Genomic DNA, 22,212 nt, shown 5'->3' with positions numbered 1-22,212 from the left:
CCTATTTCTTAGAATCGTGAATGATCATTTCATGATCATTTTCATCCAACCTACCTTTCACTTTCAAAATTGTTATCCAGTTGTTCCCTACTTGTTATAATCAAATCAAGCAGCCCTAATTGCTTTCCCCACCTTCCAAAATAAAAAAAACTGTCTTAAATACATTCTAAGAACTTGTTGGATAATCTCTGCCCCGCTGTACTATTTCCCCAGCAGATGTGTGGATAGCTGAAGTCCTCCATCACCACCTAGTCCTGCACTTTGGATGATTTTGTTAGTAGTTCAAAAAAGCCTGACCCACTTCTTCTTTCTGGTTAGATGGTCTGCAGTAGATCCCAATTATGACATCACCATTGTTCTTTACCCCTTTAACTTTACCCAGAGTCTCTCAAAAGTGTTCTATTTCCATCTCAACCTTAGTTCAAGTGTATACATTAACATATAAAGGCAACACGTCCTCCGTTTTTCCTTGCCTGATCTTCCTGAGCAAGTTGTACCCTTTTATACCAGTATTCTATCATGTGTATTATCCCACCAAGTCTCTGTGATGCCAGCTATGTAATAGTTGTGTTTATTTACTAGCATTATGGAGTTCTTACTGCTTATTCCCTATACTGCTCACATTATTATATAGACAACTAAGGTAATCATTTGATTTTCCCCACACCCCCAATTCTGTCTCTCCTTTATCCCTGCTATTACAGCTCCCCACCCCCAATTTCTGATCCCTCTCCCATGAGCTATCTTATTAGCTTTCCAAATACTCAAGAACAACAACAGAATTCAAAAAGTTTTTTGCTCATGAAATACAAAATATGTTTTTAAAGCATCCTGAAGAACTTGCAGGCACTTGTTCTGTCCATTTTTACATCTGTCTATAGGCAAATACAAAAATAGTAAATGGGGACTTAAAATCTTAGAGAGAAAGAATTATGTTCTTCTTTGGCCTATAATCCCTTTAGGCAATTTGTCTTGCCCTTCTCACTTCCTCCTCAAATCATACTTTTTTCAAGAGTCCTTGCAGCCTTAATGCTCCCCTCAAAGAACTGTCTTATTAAATAAGTAACATCTGACCAATCCCATCGCCTTCTACAGAACCAAATATGTGCCAATCAACTACATTTATCAACTTACTTTTTAAAATCCCTTCTCTACTTTTGCCTGCTTGGAAGGCTAGCCCGTCAGTGCTTAGACCATATTGCCTACCCTGACTGTAGCACTAATAACAGAAGACAAGTACTACATAATAACATCAAGATTCAGGTCAAATCACTAAAGTTTAAAATTTAAATGGGCAAACCTGTTACAACATTTGTGAGATTAGGCATAGACATGTAATCATTTTGTTTATCAAACATTATGTACCAGTATAACAAATATTCTTAATTTAAACAAGTGTACCCTAAAGTAGAATTATGCCAAGACTTAATCTTAAAAACTGAAAACACTAGAGCTCTTAGCAAAGATAAAGATAGTTGTATTTTTTAAAGGGTGAAATTTTAAAAAAAATCATAAAGCTAGGTCCCAGGGCTGCTGCTACACTTCAAAGGTGAAAGCACTGCAAGAAGCATGAGGCCAGCAGGGGATTCCCATCTGGCCCCAGGCTGCACATGGCATTACAAAGCACCAGCCCTGCATGAAGCCCAGGGGTTAGGCCCCTGGGCTCCACGTAGCCCTGCTGCTTTGAAGCACCACTTTCTCTCTCCACCCTGTCTCTTTCTGATCGAGGCAGTAAGGGGCGGGGAAGTGACTAGTCGTTCACATCCCTACTCTTTTCTACTCATGTAGATTTTTTTTTTAAATTACTGTATATATTCATCACTTTTGTACTGTTTGTGCCATATATAATGGTGTAGCACTGGCATTTGAACAATTATCAGATAAATTCCCAAAGAGGTAAAATCAATGGTTCTCTGAACAATAAAAGTTGAACTACACATACACAGTTAAAGACAAGTTTTGTGTATGGGTATAGTACCACAACATCCTGCTACTGTAGGAGAGCCCATAGTGAAATAGATTTTATTTTTCAGTGCCAATGGCAAGCTAAGTGTTAAAAATGATATACATATAAAGCAAGCATTAACTGTAAAAAAGAAATATTTTTAAAATATACCTTATAAACCCAGTATGTTAACATAGTTAATTAAAAAATATAACCAGCACACAGACAGTATCCTACACAAATCCTTTGTCTTATTCTCGATTGTTTTGTTTGTTCTTAACACAGAATGAGTTTATAGGAAATAGTCACCTTCATTTTTGAAGCGTTATATGAAGATTTATATCTTCACTTACCTCAAAATTAAGGTCTCGAATCAAAATGTCTCCATTAGGTGTTGCTAATGGAACATGATCAAACCTATGGATAAAATTGAAACATTACTACTTCTATTATGTATAATTTTTACCAGCTAGATCTACTCAGTAGAAGAAAGGGATACTAAAACAGAAGCGGGTGCTATAAAGATACAGAGTTGCATGTGGAAAGCTGCTTCTTGGATTGTTTTTCTTTAAATTTAATAAAAGAATAGAAGGTAGCACAACACCATTAACTGAAAGCTTCTTCTATGCATATGTAGGGTTGTAAAAGTCTAACGGTCTAAAAGTTGCTGACCGGGTTGTAAAAAACACAAGAACAATTATATAGGCAAGCCATAGCTGTCAAGCGACTCCAAAATGAAGTGGATTGACATGTAAATAGAGAATATTAGAAAGGAAGGGATGTGGTTTAACTGATGGAAGAGAATCATTTGGGTAGTCAGATTGCAGAGGCAGCAGGACAGATCAGAAGAGAGACTGGTTCTGGAGAATAGGTGGTATCAGTATTCCACAGCAGAGTACACTAAGGTTGTAGAATATGCAGTGAGGATTATGAGAAAAAATCTGCAGACCTTATACAGAAGGAAATGGATATAAAATATCTTTATATATAACAAATTGTATTAAAATGATATACAGAAATAATAAAAAGCAGGTTTACATTGTAATTATTACAGAAAGTAACTACTACTGTACATACTTGATAAGATTATCAGTGTTGATAATTTCTCCAGTCCCAGGTATTAAGGGAATAGTTTGAGTTCTATCTCCATCTTAAATTTAAGAAAAGAAACAAGAATTAGGAGACTGGATTTGTGTCTGTCAAGGTGTGACTACTGTACATTAAACTTCTGTCATAATTACCTTTTTCTTGTTGCGATACCATAGTACGCTGATATTTTCCCCGGTTTAAGTCCTTCAATACTTGCATTAATTCTGTAATTCGCGCTGTGAAGCTAAAGATACATTAAGAATTAATTTTAAGAAACATTTTAAAGATTTCATTGTTATACAGAAACATAAAATTTTAATAGGTACCCTAAAAATTGTCAAAATTTAAATCATAGTAAGGAAGAACTAGAATCACATTTTTGCACTTTTAGAGCACAAACTGTTTCAAAACACGTGTTTATTTCTTGTTATATGTCTTGGGCTGGATACCTTAAGCATTTGGCTATTGCAAAATTGCAATATAATCAGTTTTGCTCCAGAACTGAATTAAGAGCCTCCTAATTCTAATAAATGTTTCTCCTAACTTCTACAGTTTACAAAGCTGGCCCTTAGTGTGAAATGGTGAAATATTTAATACTTTAGAAAGTTAAGCTTTAAGATAAAAAACGCTCATATTAAAATTTTCTCTAAACAATATTACATTAAGATGTATAATGTTTTATTTCCATATTGCCCATCACTGTTGAACTCACATTCAAATATCTGCAGCTAATAGCCTCAGAAATTACTAGTGTAATTGAAAACATTAGTTTTCCCTAATATTCTCTCAGTAAAATGCTTACTAATGTCTATATTGTTGCTACACTGGCAATATGGGTAACAGATTCTATTTATAAATAAAAGCTATGGGAGAGAGAGTGTGTGTGTTTATATATGTTTTTCCCTGTATGTTAACAGCGTGATGTCATTATGTCACTCTGCATCCCGCAGCCTCCTCCCCCCTTTCAGACAACCAGCCTCCTCCCCTCCCTCCCTCACCTGTGCTGAGGGCCCTGGCCACACGGCCTTCCCAGTCTCTCCAGAGATTTGGGTGTCAAGGGGGTCCGAGAGCTGCACGGCCTCCCCCACCCTGGCCAGGAAGTGGAGTGGGGGGAGAACTGGGAATGACCAGGCCTCAGCTGTTATCACTGGGGGGGGGGGGGGGGGGCAAAGTAGCAGGGAGAGTCAAGGGCTGGGGCAACTTCAGCCTCTGGGGGTGAAAGGTAAGAGCTGAGGCAGCCTTGGACTCTCCCTGATGGCTGGAGGGAGAGAGCCAGGCTAGCCTTGGCCCAGCCCAACCCCACAGTAGCCAGAGGGAGTGAGCTGAGCAGGCCAGTCTCGGCCCCACCCAAGCCCCCAGCAGCCGAGGCCGGAGAGAAGCCACGCCTGCCACTCTTCAGCCTGGGTCTTCTGGGAGACTGGGGGGAAGCCAGGGGCTGCCTACCCCAGAGAGGGGGGTTGGGTGAGTGTAGAGAGCTGGGCTGTGAATACCAGTTACCAAGCTTACCCAGCCAATCTGGTCATTTCACGGCCTGCGAGGACTATTCTACCCAGCGCTTGAGACATTCTCAATAACATTCTTCCGCTTTGGTAGTAATCCTTAAATAGCAAAATACAACCATGTTTACTTATGTAAAACAACAGAATTCAACCAATTACTATATTTTACTTATATCTACTCTGCATTACTTGCCTCCAGAAGTTCGGAATGGGTACTGTTTTGATGGCGAGGATGAGCCAGGTTCAGAAATGGACGACTAACGACCAGATAACCAACCACAGTAGCTAGGTCTGCAATATTTAAAAGTAAATGTTTTCTAGCAAGAAAAGTTAAATCCCAACATAAAATGAACACTCACTAAAATAGTTGCAAAACTACCTCAACTATAAATAGCAATCCACAACGTGGGGAAAACACTTACATTTGGCTATGATAGTGTCTATGAAGCCCATAGAAAACCGAAACAAGATGAAATTATGCAAATGTTCCACCTGAAAAAAATAGACATGAAAAAAATGTAGTGTACACAGATACTTTCCATGCTCCATGCAATTAAAATAGAGAGGCAAATTTAATTCTAAACAAATTTATTTTGCAGTAAATTACAAAGACTCCAGTAAAGATGGTGTTCTAATTGTTTTAGGTACTGAGCAAATCCAGATATATGAAGTCCCTACCCAAAGTGCTAACAATGTCATCAGAAACACACAAACAACAGTAAATAAGAATTTACAAAATAAAGTTTGCAAATGGTAGAAAGGGTGTGGGTAGTAAACTAAAGGTCGCTGTTGAATAGCTTATCTACAGTTTCAAATAATCAGGAAGTGAAAATATATTAAATAAAATCAGCTGAACCTAACTGCTAAAACACTTAGCTGTACTGTAAAAACAATGAGCACTCCTGTGGCACCTTATTAAAAATATTACGGTATATCATGAGCTTTCATGGATAAAATGCACTTCATCAGATGAGTTAGAGTGGAAATCACAGAAACACAGGTTACTCACCTGATGCAGTAACTGGAATTCTTTGAGATGAGTGTCCCCGTGGACGTTTGATTGGTGCTGTCCTGGCACCAGAGTCAGAGATTCTGAAGCAGTCCTTGCACAGGCTGCACGTGCACACTGCCAAGCAGTGCATGATGTGCCAGTAGGTCCTGCATATTTACAGGCCAAGCACTCCAGTTCCTTCCCTGCCCTGGAGTCCCTCCAAGTCCAAAGCAGAGGGCAGGAGGATGGGTCGTGGAGCATCCACAGGGACATTCATCTCAAATTGTTCAAGTTACTGCACCAAATTAATAACCTTCATGTCTTCTAGATGTGTCTCCGTGGATGATCCACGTTTGGTGATTAACGAGCAGTTTCTGTCTGTGGTGGCTGGAGCTTCAGAATATTGCGGAAGGCCGATGACGGAACTGCAGAGTCCATCGAAGTGTTAACTGTGACCCCATAGAAAGTGCATAGTACTTATCTTTGCTAAGTTGTGATGCCCAAGTGGTTGACTTGTAAATGTCCATGAGTGGCACACTGTGTGGATATGCAGTGGAAGAAGATGCAGCTCTGGTAGAATGAGCTGTCCATCGTAAAGGTGGTTGTAGGCCTTTGAGAATGTAGCAAAGTTTTATACAGTTGGTGATCCATTTGGACATCCTGTTTCAATAGGCTTGTCCTTAACCCGCTCAAACAATGTAAGTAAGGGGTGAGGGGTTCGCCTGAAGGGCTTAGCATTCTACTTACAAAGTACTAACACTTGCCTGTCATCCAGCGTATGCATGGAAGTCTTGAATGTGTTTGCATGTGGCTTCAGGAAAAATACAGGTAAATTCACTGGTTCATTTATATGGAATGATGAAGCAACTTTAGGTAAGTATTTTGGGTGCATGTGAAGGGTGAGTTTATCCAAATAGAATATTGTAAAAGGTGGGTCAGCCACGAGTGCCGCCATATCTCCCATGCAGCAAGCCAATGTGATGGCAACCAGCAATGCAACCTTCACATAGAGGTGTGAAAGAGAGCAAGAGGCTCAAAGGGTGGTTTGTTCAGGGTTCGCAGTAACAGCCTGAGGTCCCAGGAAAATACAGGTTGTATGATATCAGGATGAAGGAGATGCTGCCCTTAGGAACCTTTAAATTGTAGAGTGAGTAAAACCGGACCATCTCAATTTTGTGGTGGAAGGATGTAATGGCTGCTAGGTGTACCTTGATAGAACTGAATAAAGACAATGATTACTTAAGAGTTAGGAGATAGTCCAGGATAAAATATAGGAGCACTAACGTTGGATGCACCCTTTTGAGGTGCACCATGTTGAGAAGCGCTTCCACTTGTAGGTGCAGGAGGCACAGGTGGAATCCTTACAACTCTGGAGGAGGACTGCACATACCTGCTCCAAAAGCCCTAGTTAAGAGTGCGAGAAACACGGAAAAGCCATGCTGTTAGACGCAGCTTACGTAGGTCCAGGTAGGTTTGTTTTGTCCAACCCAGAGTGATGAGATTATGCTGGAGAGGGAGAGTGATGGGTGGGCGAATTGACATCCTGAGCATACCATGGTTGTCTTGGCCAGGCAAGGCTTTTAGTACGACGTTAGCCTCATCTGTCCTGATCTTTAGAATGACTTTGGCAACAAGTGGTATTGGGGAAAGGAATAAGAGTGTATGATTCCATGGAATGAGGAAGGCGTCTTCAAGAGATCCTTTCCTGATGCTCACTCTGGAACAAAACCATATGCATTTGGTATTGTGAAGTGTTGCAAACAGGTCTAACAATGGGCGACCCATTTGCAGAACAGGGAGCATACTACTGGGGAGTTGAATACCCATTCGTGATGCTGAGGGAAATTTCTGCTGAGAGCATCCACCATTACATTGTAATATCTGATATGTGAACTACCAAAAAGTGGATTTTGTGGTTGATGCAAAAATTCCACAGCTTTATGACCTCGATGCACATGGATCGAGACCTGGCTCGTCCTTGCCTGTTATAGAATACTCAGGCAATGTTGTCTGTAAGGACATACACATTTGTTGGTAATGGAAAGCAGGAAATTCCTGCAAGCATTGCACACAGCGTGCAGCTCCAACAGGTTTATGTGCAAGCACATCTCAAGTAGATCAGAGGCCCTGAGTGATCTGGTCATGGAGATTAGCATCCCAGCCATGCATGAAGCATCTATAGTGATTGTTCATGAGGGGCAATGTTGGAGAAATGGAACCTCCCATGCAAAGATTGGTTGGGGAGATGTCTTGACCTAGTGAAGTATAGTAAGCAGGAGAAACACGGGGTGTCTTAGAGGCTTATATGTCAAGCTTGAATACCCAGGGTGTGAAGGTTGGCACGAGAGTCCTTCACAGTATTGAGGACTTAGTTTTGCCCACAAACAACCTTGCCCCATCAAAGGGCAAATCCTCAACAATGGATTGTATTTGGCATGGGAACATAGCAGGAGAGAACCAAGAGGCCCTGCGCACGACAATAGTGGTTGCTGTGGTGCTAGCCACTGTGTCTACGGCATCAAACACGACCTGGAAGGCAACACAGGAAATAACCTGCCCATCCACTAGACTTACTATAAACTGAGGTGTCTCTGCCTCCAGAACGTCATCCGCAAAGTCCATGAGCTCATAATAATTTCTAAAATCATACTTTGCCAACAGGGGCCGCATAGTTTGAGATCCTGAACTTTACAATTCAGGACATCTAGACCTTATAAACAAAGAGATATATCTTACTATTCTTGTCTGATGGAGTGATGGGAAGAGATCTTGCTTCATCCATTGGTGTGCAGCTTCTACCCCTAAGTTCAGTGACAGATGGGTAAAGAGAAACTCCAGGCTCTTAGCGGGTACATAGTATTTTTTAATCAGCTCTCTTGCACATAGGTGGTATCGGTGCAAGAGTTTGCCAATTCATGCTGGCAGAGTCCAGAATGGCTGGATTGATAGGGAGGGCTATTTTGGATGATGGGTTGGAGGATGTTATTGTGAGCTCGTGCTGAGGTTCTACAGTAATTTTGAGTTCAGGTGTCAAATCTCTTAAAAGCTCATTAAAGTGCGCAAAGTCATCCACGGTTGAAGGTGAGGAGGCATCACAGCCCCATCAGGTGAAAACAAGGAGTTTGTCAGAGGTGATATATCAAGGGGTGGTTCCTCCATACCCTGAGCCTCTTGAGGTTCTGTATTGAGAGGCTTTTGCACAGATGAAGTTGTGCATAGTATATAAAAACTAGCTTGTTTGTAGGGACTAAGTCTGGAAACTATGGTGTCTCCTATAGGAACCCCAAGGGCTCCATTGTGTAGGATGCAGCACCAGTGGAGGCATCCAGTGGTGACCATACCACGGGGGAAATCCCCGGAGGTCATAACACAGCTTGTAGTACTTCACTGGAAGACTACGGTGTGGAGAGGAAGTGGCCTGTAAGCCTTCCTCTTCATCATTGGAGAACAGTTACGGTACCAGGGACACCACCTGAGAATTCATGGGTCTAAGAGATGCATCTATGCTGAAAAGAGGTGACTGCGGGGCAGACGTCACCCCCAGATCTGCATGCCGCATATATGGCAGTGGTGATGTAAGTATCCAGTGCTGGAGTCTGCAGCATTGGTCTATGTGATGCCAATGACATGGTCGGTACAGAAGGTAGTGACCGTTGGTACACTGGTGGTACCAAGTATCTAATCGGTGCTGCTAATTTGGTCGGTGCCATCAGATTCATCGGCAGTGCCGATGGTAGTAGTAGGGCCATTGGTTTCAGTACCCTTGCAGTCGTCGTTACCAATGTTGTGGACTGTGGCACCAGTGTAGTCATCGGTACCACAGCGATTACCAGTGCCGCTTTAGGGCATTGTTTGGACCCTTTATGGTTGGCACCAGCAGCAGCCGACAGTGCCGCAGTGCCTGAGGCGCATGGAGACTCACAGATACTGATGTATGACCTCTGTACTGATTGACTGCCAGGGGACCATTTCTTACAGGAGGGTTCATGATGAGGCACTGAGGAACTTCTCTTTGGTGCCTTTTTGCCCTGATGGGAACCTGGGAGTGATCATACCTCCCTAGATTGTGATCCTGGGTCCGAGGCAGGGTGCATATTTTTCTCAAGTAGAATTAGCTTTTAGCAAAGGTCTCTGTCTTGAAAGCCCTGGCCTTAAGTTTGGCACAGAGAGAGCAGTCCTAAGGTGAATGATGTTTTCACAGACATATGACATTGAAAATGTCCATCAGAAACTGGCATTGCCTCTCTACAGGAAGCACAGTGTTTAAAACTGGAGAACCAGGCATGGTGAAAGAAAGTTTCTTCTTTTTTTAAAAATGACTATCAATCAATCAATCTATCTAACTAACTATGAAAAACTATTCCAGAAATGTCAGAGAGAGCAGAGAACTGAGGACCTCGGTCTCAGGATGAGGACAGCTGAGAAGGAACTGGAGGGTTCAGGTTGTACATGTGCAGTGGCTACTGGCATGCGCAGCCCATGCAGGAACTGCTTCAAAATCTCCGATCCAGGCACTGGGACGGCACCAAGACCAAACGTGGAGCATCCACTGAGGCAGCTCTCAAAGAAAAATCCAGAGTATATATAACAGTTTCTTATAAGTGGAACATCTTCTTTGAATTAGTCTGTGAAATCATTAACCACTTCATCAAATGCCTCCTCCAAACTCACTTCTGTTAAGACACCTTCAAAAAATATGAACAAGGTCCCACAATTGAGGATATGACGACAAGGCAAGATTCCAAATACTGAGATTCTCATATGGGCAGAAATTCCAAGCATCCATACTCTGTTGATGAAATCGCAGATGAGATGGGCAAACCAGGGCACCAGAACATCAGACGAGCAATTGCTAAAGATCTTTTATGGTGAGCTAAAGGAGGGAAAGTGCTCTCAGGGAGGCCAGAAGAAATGTTTCAAAGACTCCCTTAAGTTATCCTTGAGTTGTTTCAACACTGCCCCAGGACTCTAGAAAGATCTCACTCATGACTGTTTCACCTAACAAACTGTCATCCATACTTGACTTAGTCTATGAGGAGAAGAGAACAACTGAAGCGAAGCGGAAATACCAGCAGCATAAATCTCACAACAGGAGCATGTCCATTGTTAAGAAACCCATAGCATCTCTTGTTCAGTGTGCCACAGATAGTTCAAAACTCAAATTGGCTGAATCAATCATTCACATGGTCACAAAAAGCTAAGCCAATATGTGAAGTCATGGTTACCTTCAAACTTGAAGGACAAACACCACCACCAACTTTTAAGAAGTTCAGAATTCAACAAAACTCATTAGAAATCCAGGAAATCTAAGAGTTAAATTTCTAAGCATATGTCTGGATAAGGATTTAAAACTCACAGCTGGCCAGGGCCAGATGACTTAGGCTCATAGAGCTAGGGCCCTGGGGTTGGAAAAAAAAAATCACTCTGTAGATGTTCAAACTTGGACAGTAGCTTGAGCTCTAGGCCCTTCCACCCTTGCAAGGTCCCAAAGCTCAGGCTCCAGCCCAAGTCTAAATGTCTACACAGCAATATTTACCTCTGCAGCTCAAGTCACCTGTCCCAGGTCAACAGTGGCCGTGCCAGTCTTTTATCCCTGTGCAGACATACCTTAAGAAGCTACGATTAATTTAGTGCATGTTTGCTGGACTACAGTAAGATTTATTCCTCTCATAATACAGTTTTGAATTGAAGGAAAGACTGAGGCAAAAAACAAAGAGACTAGAATAAATTACGCATCATGAACCACCATGACAATATTACTTAGTTTGGTTAAGTGAAAATTTAGCATTTAAGCTACTATCTAGTATTTTATGTTCGCTTACCAGTTTATGAAAGGTTTTGTGAATCGTCTGTTTTTCCCTTAAATTCCCATTATAAAAAGCAATTTCTTCACTAAAAAAAGACAATGCATTAAAAAGTTAGCTATAAAAATGAAACTAATAAAAGACATTATTTTAAATTACCTTCTCATCAAAGATGAGATTACAATATTTTCCACAAGACAAAATGAGTAAATAATGCAGCTAGGAGTTATGAAATAATTAGGCCACAAAATTAGAAACATTTTTCTCAAAATTAATTCACTAAGTTTTTAAGAGTTCATTTGAATAAGGATTCTTCTACCTACCTTGCAATATTACAAAGATTTTGTTTACAGTTTAACAAATAAATTCATACCTGTTTGTAATGAGCCGTGAATTGACATATCTGTACTCCCCTTCATATTTTTGTTCTGTGATTGTCATCTTACCAATGGGTCTCCTTAGACGTGTAAGGAAAAACCCTGAAACTATTAAGTAGGCCATCATGCTAGCGGGACCCTGTGAATATTAAAGAAAAATATAAGACTATAAAAACTAGAACTTGTAACGCTGATAGGTCATACACACTGCACCCACCTAGCATCCCTATATTCCTCCAGCCCCGCAGGTTCCTGTATGCCGCTCTTCCCTGCTCTTCTATTTTAGGAACCCCTGTCACCTTATCCACGACACCATTTTTCCTACTCCTTCTCCATGGCAAGAGCTCTGTGCACCCCATTCCTTTTTCCACCTCATACCTGGTACTCGTTTTCCCTCAACGCTCCTCCTCTACAGATCCCTGCTTCTGTGTGCACCTACCTACCTAAATTTCCATATCTCTGTTCCCTTTATCACCTACCATTCCAAATCCTTTACAAGTTCTATGGGAGGAGGGGTGTATATTGCTCCCCCTATGGTCACCAAGACCACTGCCCTCCAGATCCCTGCTTTTCCCACAACCATGAGACCCTACTCCTCTTTGGATCTATGCCTCTTTCCCCACCACCACCATTGCTCTATAATGCTAGTCCTTGCTGCTTCACCCCTACCTTCCTCCCCCTCTCTCCCCCCCACACTTTTTCTCCATCTGTTCTCAGGCTTCCTTTCTTGTAACTATGTCCTATTTTCAATTCAGACTTAATTTTGTGCATGGGAAAAGTGTAATACGTTGCTACTCTGATCTATGTAAGCAGCAGCCATGGGTAGCAGGGAGATAACTCCACCTGAAGCACTAGGAAGCCTTGGTATTCCTGAGAATCAAGGAATAGTATTCCAATTTGCATCAAGAGACACTCTTGTGCTATAGATTCCTAGAACATTCTCTGGAATTTTTAATTTATTGGACAAAACATTCAAAAATTATGGTATTGCGGATAAATGCCATCAAGTATTTGACCTTGCATTTCTTTTTAGCAATACTTTTACAACGTCAAAGTCTTTGAGAAAATCACATCACAGTGATGAAGGATTAAACTATGATTTCAATTCAAAGCTAGAACCTGGATATTTTAATAGGTGCTTATGTAACATGTAACTTTCAGAGTGCCATGCTACATACATTGACGTTTGGATTTACTAATTATTTTAAAATCAAATTTCTTATCAGTACTGCTCCATTACCATAGACTTACTAAATTATGTAACCATCTAAAAACAGCAAGAATGTATTTGGTTTATTTGAAAATAAATGTTCTGTTAACACTGGGACATAAGTTTGCTACAATTAGTCAAAAGATCTGCCACTTAACTAGCTTGCTGGCCCTTACCAAACCTGGCACTACACATGCTAGTTACTTGCTGCTACATTTTGTCAATGTACAAAGTTTGTAAGATTGGAAAACACTTTAATGATAAGGAAGATAAGGTATTTCTTAATATCACAGTAGTATTATGTATTTTTGTCAGTCTCCCTGCATTAGTGGCTTCAGGTGAATGCACTTTCAATTGTTAAAACAAGTAAAGAACTATCATCATTCTACAATGGGACAAGATCGTTGGAATAGGCTCACAATGCTTAATATTAATAGTGATGTTGCACATAAATTAGATATTTTTTCAATTATAAATGAGCTTTCACACAAAGCCAGAAACGCATTTCTAAAATGAAGAGTTTTGCTTGCAGTGGAAACTCACAATTGATTTTTAATATACATGCTATTGATATAACAACTTAATTGTTAATAAATAAATGTCTCATGTTCATTTTCATATATTCTTTTGGTTTTAGTATGACCCTGTAGATGAGAAGTTAGCTACCTCAGGGGGCTGGGGCCTCTAAACTCAAAGTGGCCCAGGCCTCTGTCATTCTCTGAGCGTGCCTGTTCAAGGATGATCTAGACTGTGCTTGGTCCCGCCATGAGGGCAAGGGACTGGATTTGATGATCTCTTGTGGTCCGTTCCAGTTCTAGTACTCTGATTTTATAATAGTAGAATGGAAATAGAGCAATGGGAATATTAATTTTGCTATTTTGACATTTTTATTTTTAGGTTTGTTAGAACTTTAGCATCACTAAAACAGTTACCCCAAAGGGAAAAAAAACCTTTCATTTTCTTCATATGGTAAAATTACAATACATAGCATTCACTCTTAACGAGTCAACATTGAAAGCAGTGGCATAATGGAATCCAAGATGATATCATTTTGCTATCTAAATACTGTACTGAGATATAAATGTGTTCTCTCAAACGTAACTGAGAAGAAACTCATCTAGTTGAACTTAAGATCACATGTTGAAATTTAATAATTATGCATAGTTTTTAAAGATAACTCTATACATTCTTCCCTCTTGAAGCACATACAACCTATCTATGCATAATCTGGTGCAAACTTCAATATGAAATCAGTGAACAATCGTTATCCAGGGGAAAAGAAAGTGACATGCTCTAAACAAGTATGCCTTGAATAAGAATTAGGCTTCCATTGTAAAGCATATCTTCTTTTATCTTTCTACAACTCATGAAGAGAGACAAGACTAGCAAATAGTAACAAAGCAAGAATTTGACAGAAAAGAACTGACCTGTAATGAGAACTTTATTTTCCCCGCCGAGAAGGTAAAGCAAATAATTTAAAAGCATGTACTGACTATGTTTCATAGTAAGTCTGGGATGTTGCTTCATGCATTTCTATCTTATGAAATGTCCCAAATCCTGTGCAACAAACATCTCCCTTTTAGTGTAGTAGGTTTTATAAAAATCGGAAACATTTTTTGCAGAGTGTAAACTACCTTGTTACAGGATATAATCCAACCTGAAAACTTACTGCACAAAGAGAGGCTTTAATGCAATAAGATGAAAGGAAAACATGAATCTAGAGCTCTTTCTAGAAGTCAGACATTCTCTTGAAAATTCTCCAAATTCTCTATCAGTTTTTTTTTTTTTTTTACTTTGCTTGCTTTAAAATAGTAAGCTTTTATTGAACTTCATAACTGGTATGAAAACAGATGCTTTAAAAAAAAAAAAAAGGGACACAGGATATTTAAACGTAGCTGACTGATTTTCTCAGTCTCCAAACGGATACAATAACCAAGATACATAAATTAAACACTTCAGTAATTCAAGCACAGTAAATTTAAATTTTAAAAAACAGATTTACCTGAGCTCCTATTGCATTTGTCAGCTTGAAGATATACAAAACTATATCCAGAAATGGCTACAAAAAAAAAGTTAGTATTAGACGACAAAAGAAAACATGGATATAAAAAGTCAAAATAATCAGATTTTGTAGCAGGAACTATAGAAACTTACTTCATAGTAACTATATCTTAAGAAAAGATGTAACAATTATGTGACTTTCTTTCTAATGAAAGAAAACATTTAATAGTTTTGGGGGTTTTTTTTTTAGGTTTGTTATATTCACCACTGGTGACAATTTTCCAAATATTTTCAACATTATTTGTTCATTTTGTTTATTTCAGTCAGCTGGGTCAAGCAAATATCAGTGGACAAAGGTCATATATATTCGACCAGTACAGTACAATGAACACCTATTGTCTGACTACATATACATGAATATTTCATTTTACTCTATAGTCAATTTCTAATATTTGGACTGAAATACGTAAGAGAATGTCCTATAAAATTATTCTGGTGCTTTTAAATAAAAATGCATATTTCATAAAAAAAATCTGTAAAACAGATTAGATTAATCTGTTCAATTTTTATAAGTCTTCTGCTTCATCAAATCAGATCTTAAAGAAACTTGCTAGACTAGATGCTGCTATTACAAAACTGTGAAACTTAAGGAAATCTAGTATTATCCCATCAGAGTCTCTTGCAGGAGTAATTTCAAGGACAGTTATCCTAATAAGTATTTTTAAACTTGCTAGCTTTGCTCACTTACCCACCCAATTACTTCCCCAAATAGAGAACTTCTAGCCACTTCAATAGCAGAAACTACTTCACAAAATTACAACACTGACTGCAGGATAAGGTACTTCCCTGCTTTCAAGTTAGGAAACACACTGCAATCGTTAAAGAAGAAATTTCCTTATTCATCCCACCCCACCCCACCCTTGAAACAAAAACCACTTTCATATTAAATCAAAGAGAAAAGACAAATAAGAATGAGATTTTTTTTCCCTTGACATAATTGAACTCACTAAATATGAAGTAGACAATCCTAAACAGTAATTCCTAAATGAAAATTGATCTTCCCAAACTGACAAGATTTATCACCCATACATTTATTCAATGCTATTTAGTCTCAGAGGGGTAGCTGTGTTCATCTGTAACTTTAAAAACGAGTACTCCTGTGGTACCTTGGAGATTAACAAAAATATAAACAGTATTATGTGCTTTCATGGGCAAAACCTACTTCTGAAGATGAAATGGAGCGGGGAAAAAAGACAATGCTATTTGCATACCTTGACTCTTGTAAAAGTTTGCACAGAGTTTAATGATTCAAAATGACAACTATTAATAAATAATTAAAAGTTTTATTACAGGAACTCACCTTACTAAGGTTTGAGTAGAGGTCCACAACACTGTTACAGAATTTTTCCACATCCTGTGTCAGCAGTTGATCTGGATTAGCTATTCTGTTATCCAGATTTCCCATTTTATAATATGTATAAGCCCTAAAACATCAACAAAACAGTGACTGAGCAACCTCTGTCATGTTGTACCTAAAATGAATCAAATTATTCAAGTAGTATCAAGTGAGTACCTGAAAGCCATTTCAAGACTTTTATAAAATCCACAAACAATCCCATCTCTTGTTTGATATTTACTTGGATTTATTTTATAGTTGATATATTATACTGCACTTTAAATATTTTAAGTATTAAAAAGTTATGACTTACTGTAGATATTCCTCATAGAGGTATTTGGTAAGTCTTACTCTGAAACAAAGTTTAAGTTCATTTAGCCCGTACTTCAAAAAGTTATTCACCAGAGAGATCTATGAATAAATTATAGTAATACAAGTTAATACAAACAAACCAAAACAGTTTGATTTAGTATACCATATATTAGTTTTGTACTTAACCAATTTAAACAAAATTTTACCTAGTCAGAACTTGTATATAAATTGATTTAAATTAACAAAGACCCAGATTTTGCAAATGTAGTCTATTGGCAACAGGGATTTTAAATTACTTAATGGCAACTGACAAACCTACCAGTCTAAAAGAAATGAAAGGCAAGTCAATTTTGCTCAATCAACAGGCAGCCAATAGAGAAACCGTAACTCAAATATTTCCCTACTTCTTGCAACCAGAAAATGAAATAAAACCACACATTATAAAAACAGTTTATTTCTAAAAGTTCCAAGAAACTTATTTGGAATCTGTTTATTTTTTCTCAATTTATATTTTAAACTACTTTTACCAAAAAGACGGCAAGAAAAAAAAAGCACTTACTGCAGGCATGGCAGCGATGAAATTGAACAAGTACTTCTTGAAATCTTTTCTGCTGCGACCAATGATAGCACTGCAAACCACCAGATGATACATGTTAGTTGCAAGTAAGTCAATACTATGCACACCAGTATTCCTCTGGAGGGTAGGTCTGTGGACCTGATTAGTTCAGGAGAGCAGGGATAACAAGGTATAAAAAAGTACTGCAGTCAAAAACTGCAGTACCAATTTGTTGCATCAGTAATATCTTCTAGTAAAGTGGAAGGTTGCTCACTGAAAGCCACTTGCCTTCTCTCCTTGTTCTTTTTGTGGCCCCTAACATAAAAGGGTACAGGAGGAGCTCACATACACTTTTCTCTGTTTCCATTGCACTTAGTAACCTTGTGTGTAACAAACAGATACCACTCACCCCAGGAGCATACACCCTTTGAGAGCGGGGGGAAGAGGGGAGAGGAAATAATGGAAGGTTCAAGGTGAAAAATTAAGTTAGCAAAAATATGTAAAAGAAGAGGGGAAAAAACACAGATAACATAACAAAAAAGGAAAAAACACAACAGACAAGATGAAATGAGAGAAAACAAATAAGACAGGAAAAGACTATGAGTACATGCAACTATGTGAGAACATGGTGTTAAGACAGGATAGGCCTTCTGCCAACCCACTGCAATGGGAGGAGGAGAGTACTGGAATCCCAGATCCAAGTTGGCTATGGTCTGGAGCAGAAGTTACCCAAGACAGTTCTTTAAGCTTATATACAGACCAAAGCAACAAAATGTTCCAGATTTCATAAGTCTTTAATGGCATTTTAGAACTATATTTAGTACCTGAAAAATCTGTCTCAGCTAGAAATTATTCAGGGTATAAAAAGTCTTATACATAATAGATAACTGTAAAGCAGTGGTCACAAACAAGTAGATCGGGATCTGCCAGTACATATTGGAGCCTCTGACAGATGATCCTGACTGGTTTGGCCAGAAAGCTATCTAGTGCTGGCACTCCAGTTGCCCCTCCACCCACTAACATACTGCTCCTACCCTCTGCCTTGGAGCTACTCTCCTGGGAGCCTCCTGCTTGCTGTGCAGGTTCAAGGGAGAAAAAAGAGGGGCACCGATGTCAGGGTGTCCATCCTCCCCGCACTCCTGTACTTCATCTCCACCCAAAAAGAAGGGGATGGAGGGAACTTGCAATACAATTCTGTCATTGAGACACTGTGTGTGTCTGTCATTCCCACAAACTCACACTGTCCTTCAATCTCATCTCCTGACCCAATACATATGTGAGGGGCTGTTGTTACTTCTGTTACTGCTTGCAAAGTGTGTTATTTTTGACTTTTGGTGGGTCTGTTTTCATTTCTCTCTTACACTTAAATTTAATTCTTTGAGTAGTGAGTTCTCAAATCCTAACCTGTCACGGCTGGAGTAATTATCCTTATGGTAACTGGTGCTCCTGGATGTGTCTGGAATGTCCCTGCAACTCCTGAGAGAGGCAGAGCAAGGAGTCTCCACATGCTGTCCTTGCCTGCAGACACCACTCTTGCAGCTCCCACTGATCAATAACAAGAAACTGTGGCCAGTAAAAGCTGTGGGCTCAGTATCTGTAGATGAGGGGCAACACATGGCTCCATGAAGCCATTGCTGTACATGCCAGCTGCTTTCAGGAGTGGTGCAGGGCCAGCACAGGAGTAAGCCTGCCTTAACCCCACTGCTTCATCACCCGGAAACCCTCTCAGTTAATTGGAGCTCAACCAGAGCCTGCATCCTGAATCATTGTCCCAGCCGTGAACCTTCTCCTATACCAAACCTCCTGTCCCAGAGGTGTGTCTCCCTGCACCCAAACTCTTCCCAGAGCTTGCATTGAGACCCCCTCCTGGATCCCAATGCCCTGCCCTGAGCCCCTCCCACACTCCAAACTTCTTTGCCTAAGACCAGAGCCTGCACTCAACCCCCCAGCCAAGCCTGCAGAAAAGTATGTGAGGGTGGAGAAGAAAGGAGGATGGAGTGGATGGAGGCCTTGAAGGGGTGGAGCAGGGGCAGGGGCTTTAAGAAGGGACAGGAAGGAAGTGGGGCAAGGGTATTTGGGTTTGAGGTAGATCTTACATTGCACTTAAAACTGATCTTGTCGATAAAAAAATTGGAGACCACTGCTGAAAAGCAAAAAAAAATGTGAAAGGACTACTCCCTCCCCCCCCCCCCCCGCCCATTTAATACTCGCTTATAATGTGTTTTCTAATGCTCACACGCAAAAAACCTTCACTCAAAAAGCAATTACAAATTAAGGTATGAAAATGGCTTCTAACAAACAGAGAAGAAATAAAATATTTTTTTCTTCTCTGCTATTCACCTTTATTATGACACACTACTGAAATCTAACGCATCCTTTATATTGAGGTAACTGTTGCAGGAAAAGCTACTCTTTATAATAGTTTCCTTGATACTAGAAGACTATTAGAACACAGTCTTAGGGCAGAACAAAGTAGTACCCATTTGGCTCCTTCATATCTTAGCTTGTAATAAAAAATTATCACTGTTGCTTTGATAAACTATTTAGAAAGGAAAGGTGACAAGAAGATGAAATTAAATGATGGAACATTTATTTAATTTATCAACAAAAATACATGTTTTATTAAACCAATTTAAAATTGCAAATTTATTTTTAGGCAAGCATTTAAACTACATTCACAATCGAGATCTATTTTTCTTCATCTGTTGAAAGACTAGATTTTTATTTTCAGAGAGATGGCAGGCAAGAATAAAGAATCAGTGTCACTATTTAATTTAATTACCATAGTGTGAACAGATTTTGAAGGAAAAACAAACATGGAAACATAGGAGCAATGGAGATTTAAAAAAAAAAAAAAAAAAAAAAAGATTGAGCAATTTCAGCTATTAAGGAAAAAACTTCGAGAGGAAAAGCAAATTGCTTCAGCACTGCACTGCTCTATAAAACATTTAGCATCAGTAGAGCGTGTGAATGCTATTATTTTACCAAGTTTACCAAGTGAGATTGAAGCTATAAATGTTAAAAAAAAAACCTGAAGTGCCTTTTCTTCCTTATAATTGCATCGCAAGAAAAATTAAATCGTACATGTTTCATCAACTGAATACGTTTCTAATTATAGAACCATAAAAATGACTTCTTGAGGTCTCTTCCAGCTACACATCTAGTCTAGGCCACTACACTGAAGAAAGACTAAGTAAACCTTCAGGGCTCACCCCCAGGGCCAGATTAACACTTCTGAGGGGAGCCAGGACTAGTAGATTTTGTGGGTTGCCTCTAGGCTCAAGGGTGGAGCCAAAAATGAGGGCTTCTGTGTACTGGAGGCGGCTGCCAGGGAGCGGATTGTGGGTAGAAGGCAGAGTGCAGGAATGGGCTGGGGATATGGGATCTAAGAGAAAGGGAAAGAGTGGTGAGGAGGTGAGGTCTGGGAGGGATGGAAGATGTGGGAGGAGCAAGGGTTTGGGGTGCCTACCTGGCACAGCTCCCAGAGAGGCACAGATGGCTCCATGTGGCCCTGAGCTTACAGTCAATGCCCCACCCTACCCATTGGTCCCACTGGCTGCAATTCCCAGGCAATGGGAATGACCAGGAACAATGACTGCAGGGAGCACTTCCCTGCGGCAAAGTGGCTTCCTATCCCCTGCCAGGCAGAACCTGAGGGCTAAACATGGCCTTTGTCTTGTCTTGATTGGATCTGTGAGGCTTGAGGGTCAGGTCACCCCCGCAGCAGGGACCCGGCAACCCCCACATGACTGGAGTACTAGCACCAGTTCAACCTTCTGTGGGGGGAGGGGGGAGCGTGGAGAGGGGTGTCCAAGCCTTGTGGGCCGGATCCCCATCCCTGCTCTAACCTTTTCTTAAAAACTTCAAATAATGGGGATAGGCTTCCAGTGGAGGTGGTGTATCTGCCCTAATAGTTACAAAGTTTTTCCTAATACCTTGCTGCCTGTTAAGCCCATTACTTCTTGTCTTGCCTTCAATGGATTTGGATAACAGAACATAATGTTGCTTTAATTATTGGATAACTATTCAGTTCCAAAGCACTGTAAAATACATTATTACTATAGAGTACAAAAGTTAAATTGATTTTCATCTGCTAAAAAGAACACTATCTTGGTATTGCATTCTGGAGGGACAGTTAATTTCTCTCTCATGAGCGAATAATACCCTCAAAGACACCAATATCCACGAGCGAAGAAAGAGGAAATAATAATATCTACAGTATGAAGAGCTAACTTCAAATTTAAATATATATATATATATATATCCCACTTCAGAATCATGTAACTAAGAGGTATCCTATTTCCACCCTCAAAGTTAACTGAGGGGGCATATATACTAAGATTGAACAGTGGTCTGTAATAAACATATTGACTAGTTCTAGTCCCAGCAATCATATAAATAGTAGCCCAATGTCTGAGACTCTTTAACGCTGAAATGCTGGCTATTCCCTCTGGGCAGCACTGTTGCCTCCCGCCATGGCACTCGGCTGACTTCTGTGCTGCTCTGCCAGGCTGCCATGCGGGAGCAAGCGGCGCAAGCAGCTGTTTGGGGTCCCCGCTCCCGATGCAGCACAGGACTGCTGCATAGGGAACGCGGAGCCCAAACGGCCACTTGTGCCGCTTGCTCCCGCACGGCGGACCGGCTGAGCGGCACAGAAGTCAGCCAAGCACCACGGCGGGAGGCAACAGCGCTGCCCAGAAGGAACAGCCAGGGGGTGGGGCCTGGACGAATGGGCTTCTCTGACGTCAGGAAAGGGTGCCGGATTCAAAAGAAGGAAAGTGAAGCAGATGTGGAGGAGACAGAGGAGAATGGAGTAGGTGGCGGACAGCAAGAGAGAGAGACACGCAGCAGGAGAAGAGAAACACAGAGTGAGAGGCGGGAGGGGAAGAAGAGAAAGAAAGAGAAGGAGAGAGAGGCAGGAGGCGGACTAGAGCTGAGAGAGAGAGAGGGCGAGGCAGTAGGAGAAAAGAGAGAGAGGCCATTTGCGCCACTTGCTCCCTTGCGGCAGCCCGGATGAGCGACGCAGAACTCA

General features: G+C 40.4%; 1 protein-coding gene across 2 annotated transcripts in view; it reads right to left on the bottom strand.

Annotated features, from left to right (window-relative positions):
- The window catches only part of ABCD3 (ATP binding cassette subfamily D member 3), a 56,915-nt gene that overhangs the window by 9,160 nt on the left and 25,543 nt on the right, over positions 1-22,212 (bottom strand). For both annotated transcript variants that reach the window (XM_075936566.2, XM_025180218.3), the window contains exons 5-16: positions 17,184-17,253; positions 16,626-16,723; positions 16,277-16,400; positions 14,918-14,974; positions 11,702-11,844; positions 11,347-11,416; positions 4,956-5,025; positions 4,727-4,824; positions 4,541-4,632; positions 3,187-3,278; positions 3,023-3,095; positions 2,299-2,362 (exon numbers count right to left, since the gene is read on the bottom strand). In XM_075936566.2, coding sequence (XP_075792681.2) covers positions 2,299-2,362; positions 3,023-3,095; positions 3,187-3,278; positions 4,541-4,632; positions 4,727-4,824; positions 4,956-5,025; positions 11,347-11,416; positions 11,702-11,844; positions 14,918-14,974; positions 16,277-16,400; positions 16,626-16,723; positions 17,184-17,253 — 1,051 coding nt within the window. The remainder of the gene's footprint in view (positions 1-2,298; positions 2,363-3,022; positions 3,096-3,186; positions 3,279-4,540; positions 4,633-4,726; positions 4,825-4,955; positions 5,026-11,346; positions 11,417-11,701; positions 11,845-14,917; positions 14,975-16,276; positions 16,401-16,625; positions 16,724-17,183; positions 17,254-22,212) is intronic.

The sequence above is a fragment of the Pelodiscus sinensis genome, chromosome 9, assembly GCF_052426305.1.
Source record: "Pelodiscus sinensis isolate ZL-2025 chromosome 9, ASM5242630v1, whole genome shotgun sequence".
In the NCBI taxonomy this organism is placed as follows: domain Eukaryota; kingdom Metazoa; phylum Chordata; order Testudines; family Trionychidae; genus Pelodiscus; species Pelodiscus sinensis.
The sequence above is the reverse complement of the archived record's forward strand: the minus strand, read 5'-3'. Positions and strand labels throughout refer to the sequence as shown.